This window comes from Primulina tabacum, chromosome 17 (assembly GCF_025594145.1).
Source record: "Primulina tabacum isolate GXHZ01 chromosome 17, ASM2559414v2, whole genome shotgun sequence".
Classification (NCBI taxonomy): Eukaryota; Viridiplantae; Streptophyta; class Magnoliopsida; order Lamiales; family Gesneriaceae; genus Primulina; species Primulina tabacum.
The window spans coordinates 1,730,499-1,744,816 of record NC_134566.1 but is presented as its reverse complement, the minus strand read 5'-3'; the positions used below and the strand labels follow the sequence as shown (position 1 = coordinate 1,744,816).

Below are 14,318 nucleotides of genomic sequence, written 5' to 3'. Positions count from 1 at the left end.
TAAACACTCATCATTTACAATATTTAATAAATTTTATTATTATCATACTTTGGGAAACCAATTCTAGAAGAAAAATAAATTAGAAATATTAAGTAACATAATATTTAAGAGACATAATAATTATAATTTTAAATTTATTAAATAAAAGTTTTCGAAAAAATTATTTTGTTAATTTAAACTGATCTCTCTATTATAATTCAGGACAAATAAAAAAAAATCAATATAAATTTAGAAAATTAAATAAACTAAATTTAATATTAATAACTTTTACTTAAATTTCCATTTCCCAAAGAAAAAGCATAGCCCTGCAGCATTAAATGCTGTAACTTCCTTGGAGACACATGTCGTTCATTCATTGGCCAAACTCAAATCATTCTTAGCGGGGGTTCACCTTCCCTTCGACGAGCCTGGTTGGTTTTATTACAATAATCTACTCCATTCTCAACATATCATCCCTCTAAATTGACACAATCCCATGTTCGAATTTCACACACACACACACACACACTGTGTTTTTTCACCCTTTTCATGCTTCATTGTGAAGGAAGACTTCCAGATCCTGAGCTGAAAACTTGAGGTACTTCTCCTTCTTTTTTTTTCTTGCAGCTGTCAGTTTCTTCCCCTGCTGTTCTTTTTGTCTTGTTGTCTTCTTCACTACTTACTACATTCTTAAAATCATAACCCATGTAAGAAAAACACCAAATTCTTGAGCAGTTCCTTCAAAAGAGCTGTGATGACTATGTTTTGTCTGCCAAAAAAAAAGACCATTTTTCTGAGGAGTGGGAGTTATAGAATAATGTGGCTGTTAAGTGTCAAGAGATGGTTATGTTAGTGTCTGTGAGAGATTTGTCGATTTGGTATGGATTTTGAAGCTAATAATTATTGTGTGTTTGGTTTCTCTATTTGTTTTCGGTTGTATTTATTACATGAGATAGGCATACTCTTTGTTTTCCAATTTGGTTATTTGTGTGGAATTGTAGCATTCTGTAGCTTTATCTCCATCTATTTATTGGTGATGTCCCACTAAATACACTGTTTTATCACATGAATTTGTGTCAAATTTTGAATTATGCCGCAGTTAATGAATGGTCACCTGCCCTTGTTAATGCTTCTTTGAACTTGCGGTGATGTAGGGTATTCCTTGTCCGCGAAAATGGTAGCAAAGGCTGAGAAAACTGGCGGCGGCGGCAGAGACGCGGTCGCTAGTGCTGCTGCGGGGCCACGGCGGACCAGAAGTTTCAACAACAAGCCCTCTTGGCTTCTTTGCTCCATTGCTGGTATAAACCATAAACTCCCCACTGCTGCGATCATTTTTCACATCTTTTCTCTGAATTCATTATTTCAAGAATGGCCAGTTCGAAAATTAGTTTCAAGCTATTAAAAATTCTCTCTTTTTTTTGGTTGTGTGTATCATTTATACAGATTCCTACACAATTTTTTTTTCTTTATTGAACTCGAGTGGGACTCGATTCCTATACAAAATTTAAAAGAGACCCAAGTTTTGAAATTCGATTGTTATGTGGGACCATGACTGAGGTATGAATTTAGATTGAGACCTCACATTATTTCCCCTTCCTTGGCTTTGAGTGAAGAATCCAATGACAAGTCATTTTCAATCCTTTATAATTAGGGGACCCACTAATTTTTTTCCTCGAAAAAGCTGTATTTTTTACTATTTTCTTGCATACTTATTTTTTATTTACGTTCAAAATTTAAACAAAAATCTGTTAAAAGTCAAAAAATTCTGCCCTGATTTTTGGAGTGTCATAGATGTATTTTGATTTGATTCTGATTTCACGTTTTGAGAAAACTGGTGATACTCACATGGTTCTTCTGTCTTCTCTTCTGCACAAAGTACACTTTTATCTTTTGTTTTCTTGATTGATTCAGGAATTCACCTTCTTTCCATTTATTGGTTAACATTTTTGTGTACCATAGATTGATTAATACGTAATAATTTTATATAATTTCTACACTAGAACCTTGTCTACAGTATAAATGTATGTATACTTAAGTTTAAGTTATATTTGGTATAATAATCTTAGTCAAACTTCATTTCTAAATGTATGAGTGTTTTCAAATACACGTAAGAATATCATTTTTAAAAAAAATATATTTGACCAATGTTATTTCGCCAACTACTCCAATTAAGTTTCAACCAGTAGTACATTCCGTAATCCAGTTATCAAAATATTTTTTTTGACCAATGTTATTTTGTCAACTACCCCAATTAAGTTTCAACCAGTTATAGCTACGTTGTGTAATCCAGTAATCAACCCGATAAATATATTATACAGTTGCAAATGGATAAAATGATGTTTCGTATTATTTAAATTTGACTGGCATTAAAATTCAGATATATATACGTATGCTGTAATAAATTAGTGTCAAACAAGTTGGTAAACGATACAAATGTGTTGATGATACTTTTGAATTTGGAAGGATAGGCAGCAGCATCCTGCAGTGGTCCATTTGGCATTCAAATTTCTTTTGCACAGTTCAAATTTGAAACTTCTTAGTGAACCAAATAATGCCGATATCTACATTTAATGCATTTCATTTTCAACTTTTACAGACTTTGACGATCGGATGAAGCTGATGCTGACACGCAAAACACCAAAAGAAAACAGTGCTGCTGCTGGTGACAGTTTTGCGGCAAGAGCCAATTCTTACTACCATGAACGCCCACAGTTACTGGCTTTACTGCAGGATTTGTATAATGGTTACCTCTCGTTGGCCGACCGATACTGTCAGGCACTTGCCAAGAACCAACAGAAACACCAGCACAGCCGAGGCTCGTCCCCAGCTCCTTCACTGAAACTTGATGGAACTTCGTTGATTGATGAAGGAGATACCGGAGAAGTCATTGATTCAGATGCTGAAAGTTCGCTGTCGTTCCAGCCTCCGAGTGTATCCGTCGTACAAGCAAAAGAGAATGATGCTGATTTGATGATTGCAGACTTGGTAATAAAGACGGTGGAATATGAGATTGTTTTGAGTGAACTTGCATTAGCAGAGAAGAGGTCTGGTGAGACAATGAGGAAAATGGATCTGCAGAAGAACCTGTTGGATGTGCTGGATTCAGAACGGTTGATTCTGCTGAACGACAATGCTATGTTGGGGTATAGAGTGGCTGCATTGGTGGAAGAGAACAAAGGATTGGCTTCTGAATCACTCTTTTTGAAAAGGAAGGCTGCTGAGCTTGCAAGGTGTGTATTGAAGTCAAGGGAGGATAACAGGGTTTGCATGCTGAGCCGGAAAATCGAGGATCTACAGGGGCAGATTTACGGGTTGGAGAAGAGGAACAAGGACTATTATGAGAGGATTATGAAACAAGAAAAGAAAAGCGAGGTGAAGACAACAAAAAATAAGGAGGGGGAACAGGTGACTTTGGAAGACTTCTTCGAAGCTCATGTTGGAGGTATCGGTGTTGCGGGTTTCATGAATTGTTTTCCTGTAAATGTGAAAAAGGTTGGTGATCAGAATCAAAATCCTGGGGTTGAAGGTGAAGGTGGCGGTGGCAGGGTTTCTAAGTTGTGGGATAAGGTCAAGAAGTTTGACTCCTTTCTCTGTGGTCCTCGCTTCAATTCTGCTACTTGCTGAGGAAAATTTAACCATGTCAAAAAAATTTAAGATCCAAATATTAGTAAAGTATCTGCTATTTTTCTTTAATCAAATATAACATATTACCAATTTCAGCAGTAATCTGATGCTAATACATACATATTGAATATTAATTCTCATTCTGATAGGGCAGCAGGTACTACCTGAATAAATCTCTCACATGCCTATTCTACACCAAAGTTATGTAGATTGAGCAAAATTGTATTCTACTAAAAATATGCAAGTGGTATTAACTATGCAACTCAATAATTTTCGATATATCTCTTCGATGTCTACAAATATAGTAGAAAACAAACATAGAAGAAAAGAGTGAAGATTTCAATTGATCTCTCTGATTTGTTTCAATGAGACAACAATTTAACATCACATTTTGATACCTTATAGCTCGTGAAAATTAAATATGTGATTATGATTGGTGGTTCTAAGTAGCATGCGTCGGTTATTCTCCTGCATGGGCAATTATTGATTACACAACACAAGTCTTTACTCTTCATAATATATTATGTGACAAAAGCTCAGGTATGGATACTTAATATACCAGAACGAGAAGGCCAACAACTGATGGAAAATATTAACATCAGGTCTTAGGTTACATATGAAAGAGGTGCAATGGGAGTCCCATCCTTGAAATTTTTTAAAACAGTGGCTGCATCGAATACAAGAGAGACGCACTAGCTGGTCACATAAAACATCTATACAGGCCAAAACAAATGGAAAATTAGTAATACAGAGATACAAGAGAAGCCTACCATTAGTGTGTTAAAGCTATCTATGTCATCAAGATAGATATCATCCCGAATTTGCAGGAGATAGTTTCACTTGAAGTTTTGCAATTTTAGCCTGACATCAAAATAATGGAATATATGTCAGCATGTCATAATCTACAAGATTAGCAAATTCCTAAATGTCCTATTGGCAACTGAAGCGGTGAATAAGTAACTCAAAATAATAAAAGACAGAAGACGAAGTATGTCGGAAACTAAAAATTCAAACTCAACCAATCCAAAGAGAACTTTAATAGAAAAATAATAAAAATAGAATGCTTCGAAGAGGTGAGATTAATAGGATGCTAATAGAGATTATTACTAAAGCTTCAAGTGCAGCGGTTAGTTTCAGGTGGCAGGTAGCATATCACGTCAGAGGAATGTAGATGTCGATAGTACCTTGAATGATTTGGAACAACGAATAGAGGGTCTAACTCTAAGCAATTGAGTAGGATTCCTCAGCTGCGTAAAATCTGTCCTGGCAATGAAAACATCACCTTCACAAATATATGCATGTACATGTTAAATAACAAAATGGTCACTAAGATTTCAAATGACAATATGATCATATTGAAGAGAAGACAAGTATAAAGCAAAACGAGAGAAAGACTAACAGGTTCATTCACGTATAACTTGGGGGCCAAGCTGGATGTTAAAAAACTGGGTAGAAAATTGAGGGTGATAAAATCGAGTAAATTTCTTGCCGTTCTTTTCTCGAGGAGCTGTTAAGACAAGGTAATGCAGGAATTTTTTTGGGTAAATTCCATCAATCAGCGCAGCAGCAGAAAATTGTTAAGTTCGACATTTTCAATGGGTACAGCAAAGAAATACAGGCAGTGAGATCCTGATGGAAATTTCGAAACTGAAGCAATGATTACTCAACTCTGATAATATCTTTAAAATTTACACAAACCTGAGGGTAGTGGGATGCAAGAGTCGAAGCCTCTTCAGCATCCTCAAGTGCTCCAGATTTTTCTCCTGTTGCCAGCCTTGCTGCAGACCTGGAGAAGAACACATTGTCATATGAGTTTTCTAATGCATTCAAAATACTCTTCCAGTAAGTTGAAATGTGTAGTAAGTTTCAACAGGTTAACGTCATGATGCAGGAATCAATCGAAAATAAGAAAAACAAGGTGTTTGAATTTAAAGCTCTTCTGATGGAACTCGTTGGCTGCAACAATGATGCCAATAAAAGCATTTCCGAAAATGATATATTTTCCATCATTCTTTGGATCGAAATGAAAGCTACACATACCTGTTCTTGTAAAGGACATGGGAACCATCAAATAGATCTACAGCCTAAGTATTCACTTTATAATCCTATAAAAACCAATGATAACAGAAAAACATATCCCCACACAAACTTAAGGTTCTATATCAAGTGTGTATCACCAAAACAAAACATACAAGCAATTAGTTATGAAAAGAGAGTATCATATCACAGACTTGCCAACTGTGATATCAGCACAGCAGTTTATTGAGCAGTGACATATCATCTTTGTTTATTCCACCAACTCCAGCACCGAAAATTTATTATCAAATCAACCATTGATTTTCAAACATATATATGTTTGAATTTTCAGTCTGTATTTTCGAAAGGAAATACACCATTGATTGTGACAATGACACAGAACCAAGAACCAACCAACTAGAAAATTTGAGCTGTTAATACATCATAAACTTATCTTACTTATCTTACTCGAATAGACAGTCCACCCTCATTCCTTAGTTATTATATTTGCAAATTTAAACGTAGGAGTATCAAGGACCGTAGAACAAGCATCATGTTGCAAAACAGATAAAGTTTTAATCTTCATACCAAAGAAAATCCCAACTTGTACAAAGCAATACATGTGTGCTATAAATGGAACCTGTGTGAGCAAAGTATGAGCCTGATAGAAATCGCCCCGTTCCATCTCAGCCTCCGCTCTCTTCCTCAACGCCAAAGCTTCTAAACACTTGTTCACGCTACTATCCACCTCATCATCGCCAATCCCGCAAACATAGTACATCGTTTTCGCCGCCTACTCGGGGATCCTGCTGTGCCCAACAAAAACTCCCTCCGGCAAGATTACGATATTCGGGCACATCCCGCACTTCCCCAGACACCCGCAAGGGTTCACCACAACAGACGGAGAGGCAATTCCTGAAAGCACCTGCAACGCATCCAACGAGCCTTAATTTCTGCATGTCCGATTCTTACACACCCTTATTTCGATCATTTCAAAAGGCCAAGACGATGCTCTTGGTGTTGCACTGTGATTTTGTCTTCTCGTACCATCGGAATCGGAAAATGAAAAGCCTTGCCTGCATAATTTTCAGGCTAACGCCGTAGAAAACTGAAAATTATCTTGGATAGCTAGAGGTTAGGGATGCGACGGGCGGGCCTGCTTTGTCCTGTCCATCTCTCTTCTCGAATTCTATTCGCGGCTTCATATATGTCTTGATCATCGTTGTTGATTCCACTTGCAAAATTTGAGATAATAAAATTCGAAAATAAAAAATAAACTAAACATGGAGATTTACGTGGAAAATTCCTAAAAATTATTAGGGTAAAAACCACGGCCAAGATGAAAAGATTTCCACATAATATTTTGTGGTGTACAACTCACTCACTGTGTTTACAAAGAGAACACATACTCTCTTAATACAGGAGAACAAAATACCTCACAAATATTATAGAACTAAGCACTCAAATGCTTATAAGATGAGAGAAAACTCGAAGAAGTGATGATTTCAGAATGAAGGGGGAGCTCTATTTATAGAGCCCCTTGTAAGTGTGAATACACGTTAAAAACGCGTATTCATATTTCAGTCTGAATTTCCTTCTGCTGCACCAACTTTGACAAATCAATTGTCAATCACCACGTTTAAAATTCAGCTGCCCACCTTTGTTGACTTGCCGACATTTCTCCCACTTGAAGATTTGATTGAGAATCAAGCACATCTTCACACATCCTTTCAATCTTGCCATTACCTGCTGCTTACGTTTCTGCTAGAACACTTGAGGATCTACACCACTCAAACTTTTCAGTGTTCACTGGCTTGGTCAGAAAATCAGCTATGTTATCTTTTGTAGGAATCTTTTGCATATCCACACTTCCTTCTTGTACTACTTCCCGCACAAAGTGAAATTGTACTCCAATGTGTTTAGTCCTGGAATGAAAGACTGGATTTTTTGCGATGTGCAATGCACTCTGACTATCACAAAACAAAGGAACATTCTCTTGTTTGTGTCCGATCTCCTGCAATAACCTTTTAATCCATATTGCCTCCTTGCAACCTTGAGTATCTGCCATATATTCTGCCTCTGTTGTAGATAACGCCACAACTGTCTGCAGTTTTGAAACCCAGCTTACTGCTCCCCTCGCAATTGTAAACACATAATCAGTAGTATATTTTCTCTTATCAGGATCACATGCATAATCTGAATCGACATAATCCCTGAGTGAAAATTCTGATCCTCCATAACATAATGCAGCATTCGAGGTACCTTTAATGTATCTAAGGATCCTCTTAACAGTGCTCAAATGCCCTCGTCCAGGATTCGCCATATACCGACTATCTGCTCCCATTGCTTGAGCAATGTCCGGTCTTGTACAGATCATGACGAACATCAAGCTTCCCACTGCTAATGCATATGATACTCGAGACATGTTCATCCTCTCTGCTTCACTGCTAGGACACATCTCGGAGGATAATTTGAAGTTAACAGGAAGAGGGGTCGATATTGGCTTGTTATCTTGCATGTTGAAGCGTTGCAAGACTTTTTTCAAATAATTTTTCCGGGAAAGCCAAATCTTTTTGTTACTTCTGTCTCGGTGAACTTGCATCCCTAGAATATTGTTTGCTGGTCCCAAGTCCTTCATATCAAATTCCCTGGCCAACTGTGCCTTCAATCATTGGACATGATCTTTGTTGGGGCCTGCTATCAACATGTCGTCCACATACAACAGCAAAATGATATAATCATCACCAGACCTCTTGAAATATGTATAAGGGTCTGCACTCAGTCTGTTGTATCCAAGATTCATGATATAGGAATCAAATCTCTTGTACCAATATCTCGGCGCCTGTTTGAGACCGTACAGAGATTTGTTCAACCTGCAGACCAAGTTCTCTTTGCTTTTTTCTACAAAACCTTATGGCTGGAGCATATAGATTTCTTCTTCAAGATCTCCATGAAGAAATGCTGTTTTCACATCTAACTGTTCTAGATGTAGGTCAAACACCGCATACAATGCCAACACTACTCTGACTGTTGTAAGCCGAACCACAGGAGAAAATATCTCATTGAAGTCAATGCCTTCTTTCTGAGCATACCCTTTTACCACCAATATAGCACGATACCGCTCCACTTGGTTATTGCCGTCACGCTTGATCTTATAGACCCATCTGTTACCAATGGCTTTCCTCCCTCGTGGTAATGTAACAAGATCCCATGTTTTATTCATGTCTAATGCCTCCAACTCTTCTTGCATTGCTATCATCCACAGGGATATATCCGAGCTTTGAGTAGCCTCGTGGAAACTCGATGGCTCACTATCCTCTGATAATAGACAATATGCAATATTGCTTTCAGTGACATAATCTGAAATCCAAATTGGTGGTCTTCTGTCTCGAGTTGACTGCCTCACATTGAAAATCTCAGACTCAACATGTTCTTGTTCTTCGTGCCCTGGTACTGCTTCACAAGAAACTTGACCTTCGTCCGTCTTATTTTCTACCTGAAATATAGTAGTTTATGAATTCAATGTGCCTTTGTCTCCCTTTAATTTATCTTCCTCGAAGATAACATCCTTGCTGATGACAAGCTTGTGAACAGTAGGATCCCACAAGCGAAACCCCTTTACTCCATCAGCATAACCCAAGAAGATACATTTTCTGGATTTCGAATCCAACTTCGATCTTTCTTGCTCATTGTATAGAACGTACACAGGACTTCCAAATGCATGAAAATGAGAATAATCTGTCGGCTTTCCAGTCCACATTTCCATCAGAGTCTTCAGATCAATCGCCACTGAAGGAGAACGATTGATAATATAACAAGCGGTTTTGACTGCTTCCGCCCAAAATGACTTTTTTAGACCTGCAGTCCTCAACATAGCTCTTGTTCTGTCCAACAAGGTTCTGTTCATCTGCTCCGCCACTCCATTCTGTTGAGGTGTGTAAGACGTCGTGAATTGTCTTTTGATGCCTTCATGTTGACAATATGCATCAAACTCATCACTGGTATATTCTCCTCTATTGTCAGTCCTCAAACACTTGATTTCTTTTCAGAATCAAGTTCAACCCGCGCTTTGAAATCTTTGAAGATCTGAAAAACATCTGATTTTTTCTTGATTGGATACACCCAACATCTCCTAGAGAAATCATCAATGAACGAGACAAAGTATCTCGCTCCTCCTAGGGATACAACTGGTGCTTGCCAAACATCCAAATGAATAAGCTCCAATATACTTTTGCTCCTGGTAGTTGAAGTGCCAAACTTTAATCTGTGTTGTTTACTGGTAACACAGTGCCCACAAAAGGGTAGTGACACTTTTGTAAGTCCTGGCAGCAGCTTCCGTTCTGAGAGAATTTTCAACCCTCGTTCTGACATATGCCCGAGCTTTCTATGCCATAACAATGTTAATTCTTCTCCTGAACCAATTGATGCAACAGCTAGTCCTGCCTCTTTGTGCGTTTCTCCTAAAAGTACATACAGATTTGCAGCAACCTTTTCTGCCTTCATAACCACAAGCGCGCCTTTCACAATTTTCATGATCACATTTTCGATACGGGTTTTGCACCCGATGTCATCCAATTGCCCCAAGGACAAAAGATTTTTCGTCAGTCCCTTCACATGTCGTACCTCCTGTATGGTGCGAATAGTGCCATCAAACATTTTAATTTTGATAGTACCGACCCCAGCGATTTCCAAGGCATGATCTTTTCCCATTAATACAGATCCTCCTGAGACTGGTTCATAATGATAAAACCATTATCTCCGAGACGTCATGTGCCACGTCGCTCCTGAATCCATAATCCATGTGTCACAAAATTTGTGTCTGCCTTCTGTAACAGTTGCTGCTTCGCTGAATAATATTTCACCACTGCCTGAAGTATTGGCCACCTTTCCTTGAGAACTTTTATCGATACTCGTACACTCTTTCTTGAAGTGCCCTTTACCGCCACATTTAAAGCAGTAAATATTTTTCTTCTTACTTCTCGACTTTGATCTACCTCGCCATTGGCTCCCACTGGAGTCACGGTCCATAAATCTTTCTCTTATCATCAGCAAAGCCTCTGCTTGTTTCGATGTTACCAACCTGTCTTCCTTATTCTTGCGCCGGCTTTCTTCTCCGAGAACCGCAGTTAAGACATCGTCGAATCTTAGAAATCCCAAAAGAATATTGTTGGTAATGTTGATTATAAGTTGATCATATGAATCTGATAGACTTTGAAGTAGAAGCTCCGCACGTTCATTTTCCCCTATTTTATGCCCCATGGAAGTGAGTTGGGCAAATAGAGTATTTAATATGTTGATATGGTCGGTCAATGATGAGGATTCCGCCATCCGAAGAGTATAAAGCCTTCTCTTTATGAAAATCATGTTGTGTAGCGACTTACCTCGTACATCTTTGTCAGAGTATCCCAGATAACTTTGGCTGTTTTTATCTCAGAGATACTTGACAAAACTTCGTCAGCTATAGCCAAGTGTAAATTGGCAACATCATTATCATTCATCTCGTTCCACTTTCCATCGTCCGTAATTTCCATAGATCTATCTCCAATAGCCGTCAAGCAATTTTACTTTCTTAAAACTGCTTGTATCTTTATTTTCCACAGCATTAAATTGCTTCCGTTGAACTTTGCTATCTCGTGCCTTCCCGCCATTATGTCTACAATAATTTTAGTAGACTGGACAAAATAATACCGCCTTAAATAAAAAATCTCAAAAAATCTTTTCTGATGTGGAAGATCAGTCTAGGCTGCAACCACAGAGCATACTCAGAATTTTAAGAAATTTTAAACCAAGTCTCTGATACCACTTGTTGGTCCCACGTGCGGAATTTGAGATAATAAAATCCGAAAATAAAGAATAAACTGGACACCGAGATTTACGTGGAAAACCCCTAAAAATTATTAGGGTAAAAACCACGGACAAGATGAAAAGATTTCCACTATAATATTTTGTGGTGTACAACTCATTCACTGTGTTTCCAAAGAGAACACACACTCTCTTAATACAGGAGAACAAAACACCTCACAATATTATAGAACTAAGCACTCAAATGCTTATAAGATGAGAGAAAACTCGAAGAAGGGATGATTTCAGAATGAAGGGGGAGCTCTATTTATAGAGCCCCTTGTCAGTGTAAATACGCGTTAAAAACGCGTATTCATATTTCAGTCTGAATTTCCTTCTGCTGCACCAACTTTGACAAATCAATTGCCAATCACCACGTTTAAAATTCAGCTGCCCACCTTTGTTGACTTGCCGACATTCATGTTTTCGGGTTTGAAGCTCGAATCGAACGAGGAACAAATCCCCATTTCCAGCTCGTCTTCGTTTAAAAAATAGTATCAGGGCAGGCTGGAAGTGGTTCGAACACGTATTTATTATTATTATTGAGCTCAAATTCTAAAAAAACCCAAATTTTGCAAAGTCCACCAGCAATAAAAGTCTATTAAATGTGAAAATCTCATTCCACAAACTCGTAAAAAAGTCAGTTAGTTTGCACGATTGAAGGAGCTGATCCATGATTGATAATCGTTGAAGGTGGCTGGAACTACTCAGAGAAGTTGAACAAAAAGCCAACAACAAGGATCAGAAGAGAACTGTCACATCAATTCATTAATAAACAACATCAAAAATGTCGTGAAAATTTCGTTAATTCTAGTTCATTTTCAGTTTTTATGAATTTAGTTTTCCTTAACTTTTTCATATTACTTCAGCTTTTATTTTCAATTTTTATTATAAAAATGTCGACCCATGAAAGCATAATTTGTTTTGTTGATGTTTATAGATATTTTTTTAATTTATTTTGTTTTTCTAAATTAGTTTCCGGTTTTTTATGCTTTACAGAGGGAGTCATAACTAACGACTGATTTGAGGCTCACATCATTTGGTTTAGAAAACAGATTTCACATTTGGAACGACTATGTGTCTGTGCACGCCAAAAAAATTTCGTAATAAACAAATTGACACATCCAATGGGACCATGCCATCAAGGAAGCAAGGAAATAGTGAGAATAACAAAAGAATGCGGTTAAGTCCAATAGGTTTATGAACCACTTGAAAGGAATGTGCTAAGTGGATACATGGAATGAAAAACATATGACTTCTGATTTTTCTGATTCATATGATAATATTTCAATAAAAATAAGCTTTGGATTTCTCAAGCAACTTTATTCGTTAAAAGATTGAAGAAATTAGATTATGAGTACTATTGGAGAGGTTTATTGCATTAACTGAAGGCATAAATAAATCATTGGAAACATGGAGAATATGTTAATCTTAATTCTTCATGAAACGACCTCGATTTTTTTATACTAAAGCATAAATCATAACTCAAAAATACCAAATAAATAAACTTAACATTTCCAACCATTCATAATAAATTAACATATGAAATCTCAAGTGCATAAAATAAATCCTAAATCATCACCTAACCAAAACTTCATAAATTGGCCTTTAGAAGATCAACTAACAATAAAATAATGCATAAAATATCTCTAATAAAAATCATTAACATAATCTTTAAATCCTTAATCTAATAAGTTAGTGCGGAAACATAAAAACCCTCGGGTGTGTACTGCTGCACTCGATCCACTCAAGCGTCAGCACCTCCCACAAATCATCCAAACCTGCATCATACAAATATAATGAGTCTAAAGACTCAACACGTTCTAAACATGGATAGCAAATAATACATATACATTCACATGCATTAAAATCTTATTTTTATTTAAAATATCTTTTAAACATAAATAAACCATTTAAAATCATTTAAGCATAATTAAATCATAAATCGTAACATCATTTTAAAATAACTTTAAGTATAAATAAATCCTTCAAAAATAATTTAAAATAAGCTTTAAACATAAATAATTCATTTTAAAAATAGCTTTAATCCTCGTCATAAATCATATATCATAAGAATCATTTTTATCATAAACTTTCAATCATATATCATTTTGGGTGAAGTTTGATCCTTTAAAGTGACTAAATTTTATCATTTGGTCGAATGCAGTCTTAGCTCCACATGGTCCATGGGGGTGTGCACTAGGTTCCACCGTGGAAATACGATCGTCAGAGTCCCTCTGAGGCCTTTTCCCATACACGGGGTCCCTCTGGGGCCTTGGCCAGTATATGGGTTCCCTTTGGGGCCTTCATGTCATCCCCACAAAATCATATATCATATATCATATCTTTTGTCATAGTCAATTCATATCCCTCAAAAATATTATTCATTTTCTTTAAAAAATCATAAAATAAGACAGCTTTCCAAAAATATCATTTTAAAAAGTATAAATTGAACAGCTTTACCAGAAATCATAAAAATACATATTATCATCAAAATCATCATTTTAAATCATAGAATATCATTTTACATGCATTATGATCCTTCGGGATGCTGCCAAGCTTTTACGTATTTTCCTAAGTGTAAAATTATCATTTTGCCCCTGGACGTAAAAATTCTCGAATTTATCTTTTTATTACTTTTAATGACGTGGGATTATTATAAATAATTATTTAAGCTTAAATATAATTTTTTCATAATTTTATAAAGCCTTAAACTAGGCTTTTCAATTAATTATTTAATTAACGTCTCATGAGGCGATTAAATCCCGGATAAATCCAAAACTCATTATTTTGATCCCAAATTTTAAACATAAAATTTTTATTATTTATTCTACCCTTGTGAGCTATGAACCACAACC

At 36.6% G+C, this 14,318-nt stretch overlaps 2 protein-coding genes across 6 annotated transcripts; one reads left to right on the top strand and one right to left on the bottom strand.

Annotated features, from left to right (window-relative positions):
* The first annotated feature begins 386 nt into the window (after positions 1-386).
* On the top strand, positions 387-3,743 carry LOC142531111 (kinase-interacting family protein-like). Its single transcript, XM_075637143.1, has 3 exons — positions 387-577; positions 1,134-1,277; positions 2,576-3,743. The coding sequence occupies exons 2-3, from the start codon at positions 1,154-1,156 to the stop codon at positions 3,601-3,603; spliced, it is 1,152 nt and encodes a 383-aa protein (XP_075493258.1). The 5' UTR covers positions 387-577; positions 1,134-1,153; the 3' UTR covers positions 3,604-3,743.
* LOC142531113 (uncharacterized) lies at positions 3,523-11,949 on the bottom strand. 5 transcript variants are annotated; one of them, XR_012816207.1, is made up of 6 exons: positions 11,877-11,948; positions 6,208-6,830; positions 5,302-5,389; positions 4,711-4,861; positions 4,374-4,464; positions 3,523-4,270 (listed from the first exon to the last, which is right to left on the bottom strand). XR_012816207.1 is itself a non-coding variant. In XM_075637144.1 (5 exons), the coding sequence occupies exons 2-4, from the start codon at positions 6,398-6,400 to the stop codon at positions 4,825-4,827; spliced, it is 318 nt and encodes a 105-aa protein (XP_075493259.1). In that variant the 5' UTR covers positions 6,401-6,830; positions 11,877-11,949; the 3' UTR covers positions 3,523-3,599; positions 4,788-4,824. The 5 variants fall into 5 exon arrangements, 1 of the variants encoding a protein (XP_075493259.1); XR_012816208.1 differs by having other exon boundaries at positions 4,824-4,861; XR_012816209.1 differs by having other exon boundaries at positions 3,523-3,599; positions 4,824-4,861.
* Positions 11,950-14,318: the final 2,369 nt, after the last annotated feature.

What these genes read in the sequence shown, in the direction of transcription:
- LOC142531111 (XM_075637143.1), top strand. Translation starts at nt 1,154, where the DNA reads ATGGTAGCAAAGGCTGAGAAAACTGGCGGCGGCGGCAGAGACGCGGTC. An exon ending in GCTTCTTTGCTCCATTGCTG is followed by an intron (nt 1,278 to 2,575) that starts GTATAAACCATA and finishes CAACTTTTACAG; the next exon opens with ACTTTGACGATCGGATGAAG.
- LOC142531113 (XM_075637144.1), bottom strand. Translation starts at nt 6,400, where the DNA reads ATGTACTATGTTTGCGGGATTGGCGATGATGAGGTGGATAGTAGCGTG. An exon ending in ACAAGTTGGGATTTTCTTTG is followed by an intron (nt 5,390 to 6,207) that starts GTATGAAGATTA and finishes GTTCTTCTCCAG; the next exon opens with GTCTGCAGCAAGGCTGGCAA. An exon ending in TTGCATCCCACTACCCTCAG is followed by an intron (nt 4,862 to 5,301) that starts GTTTGTGTAAAT and finishes TTGCCAGGACAG; the next exon opens with ATTTTACGCAGCTGAGGAAT.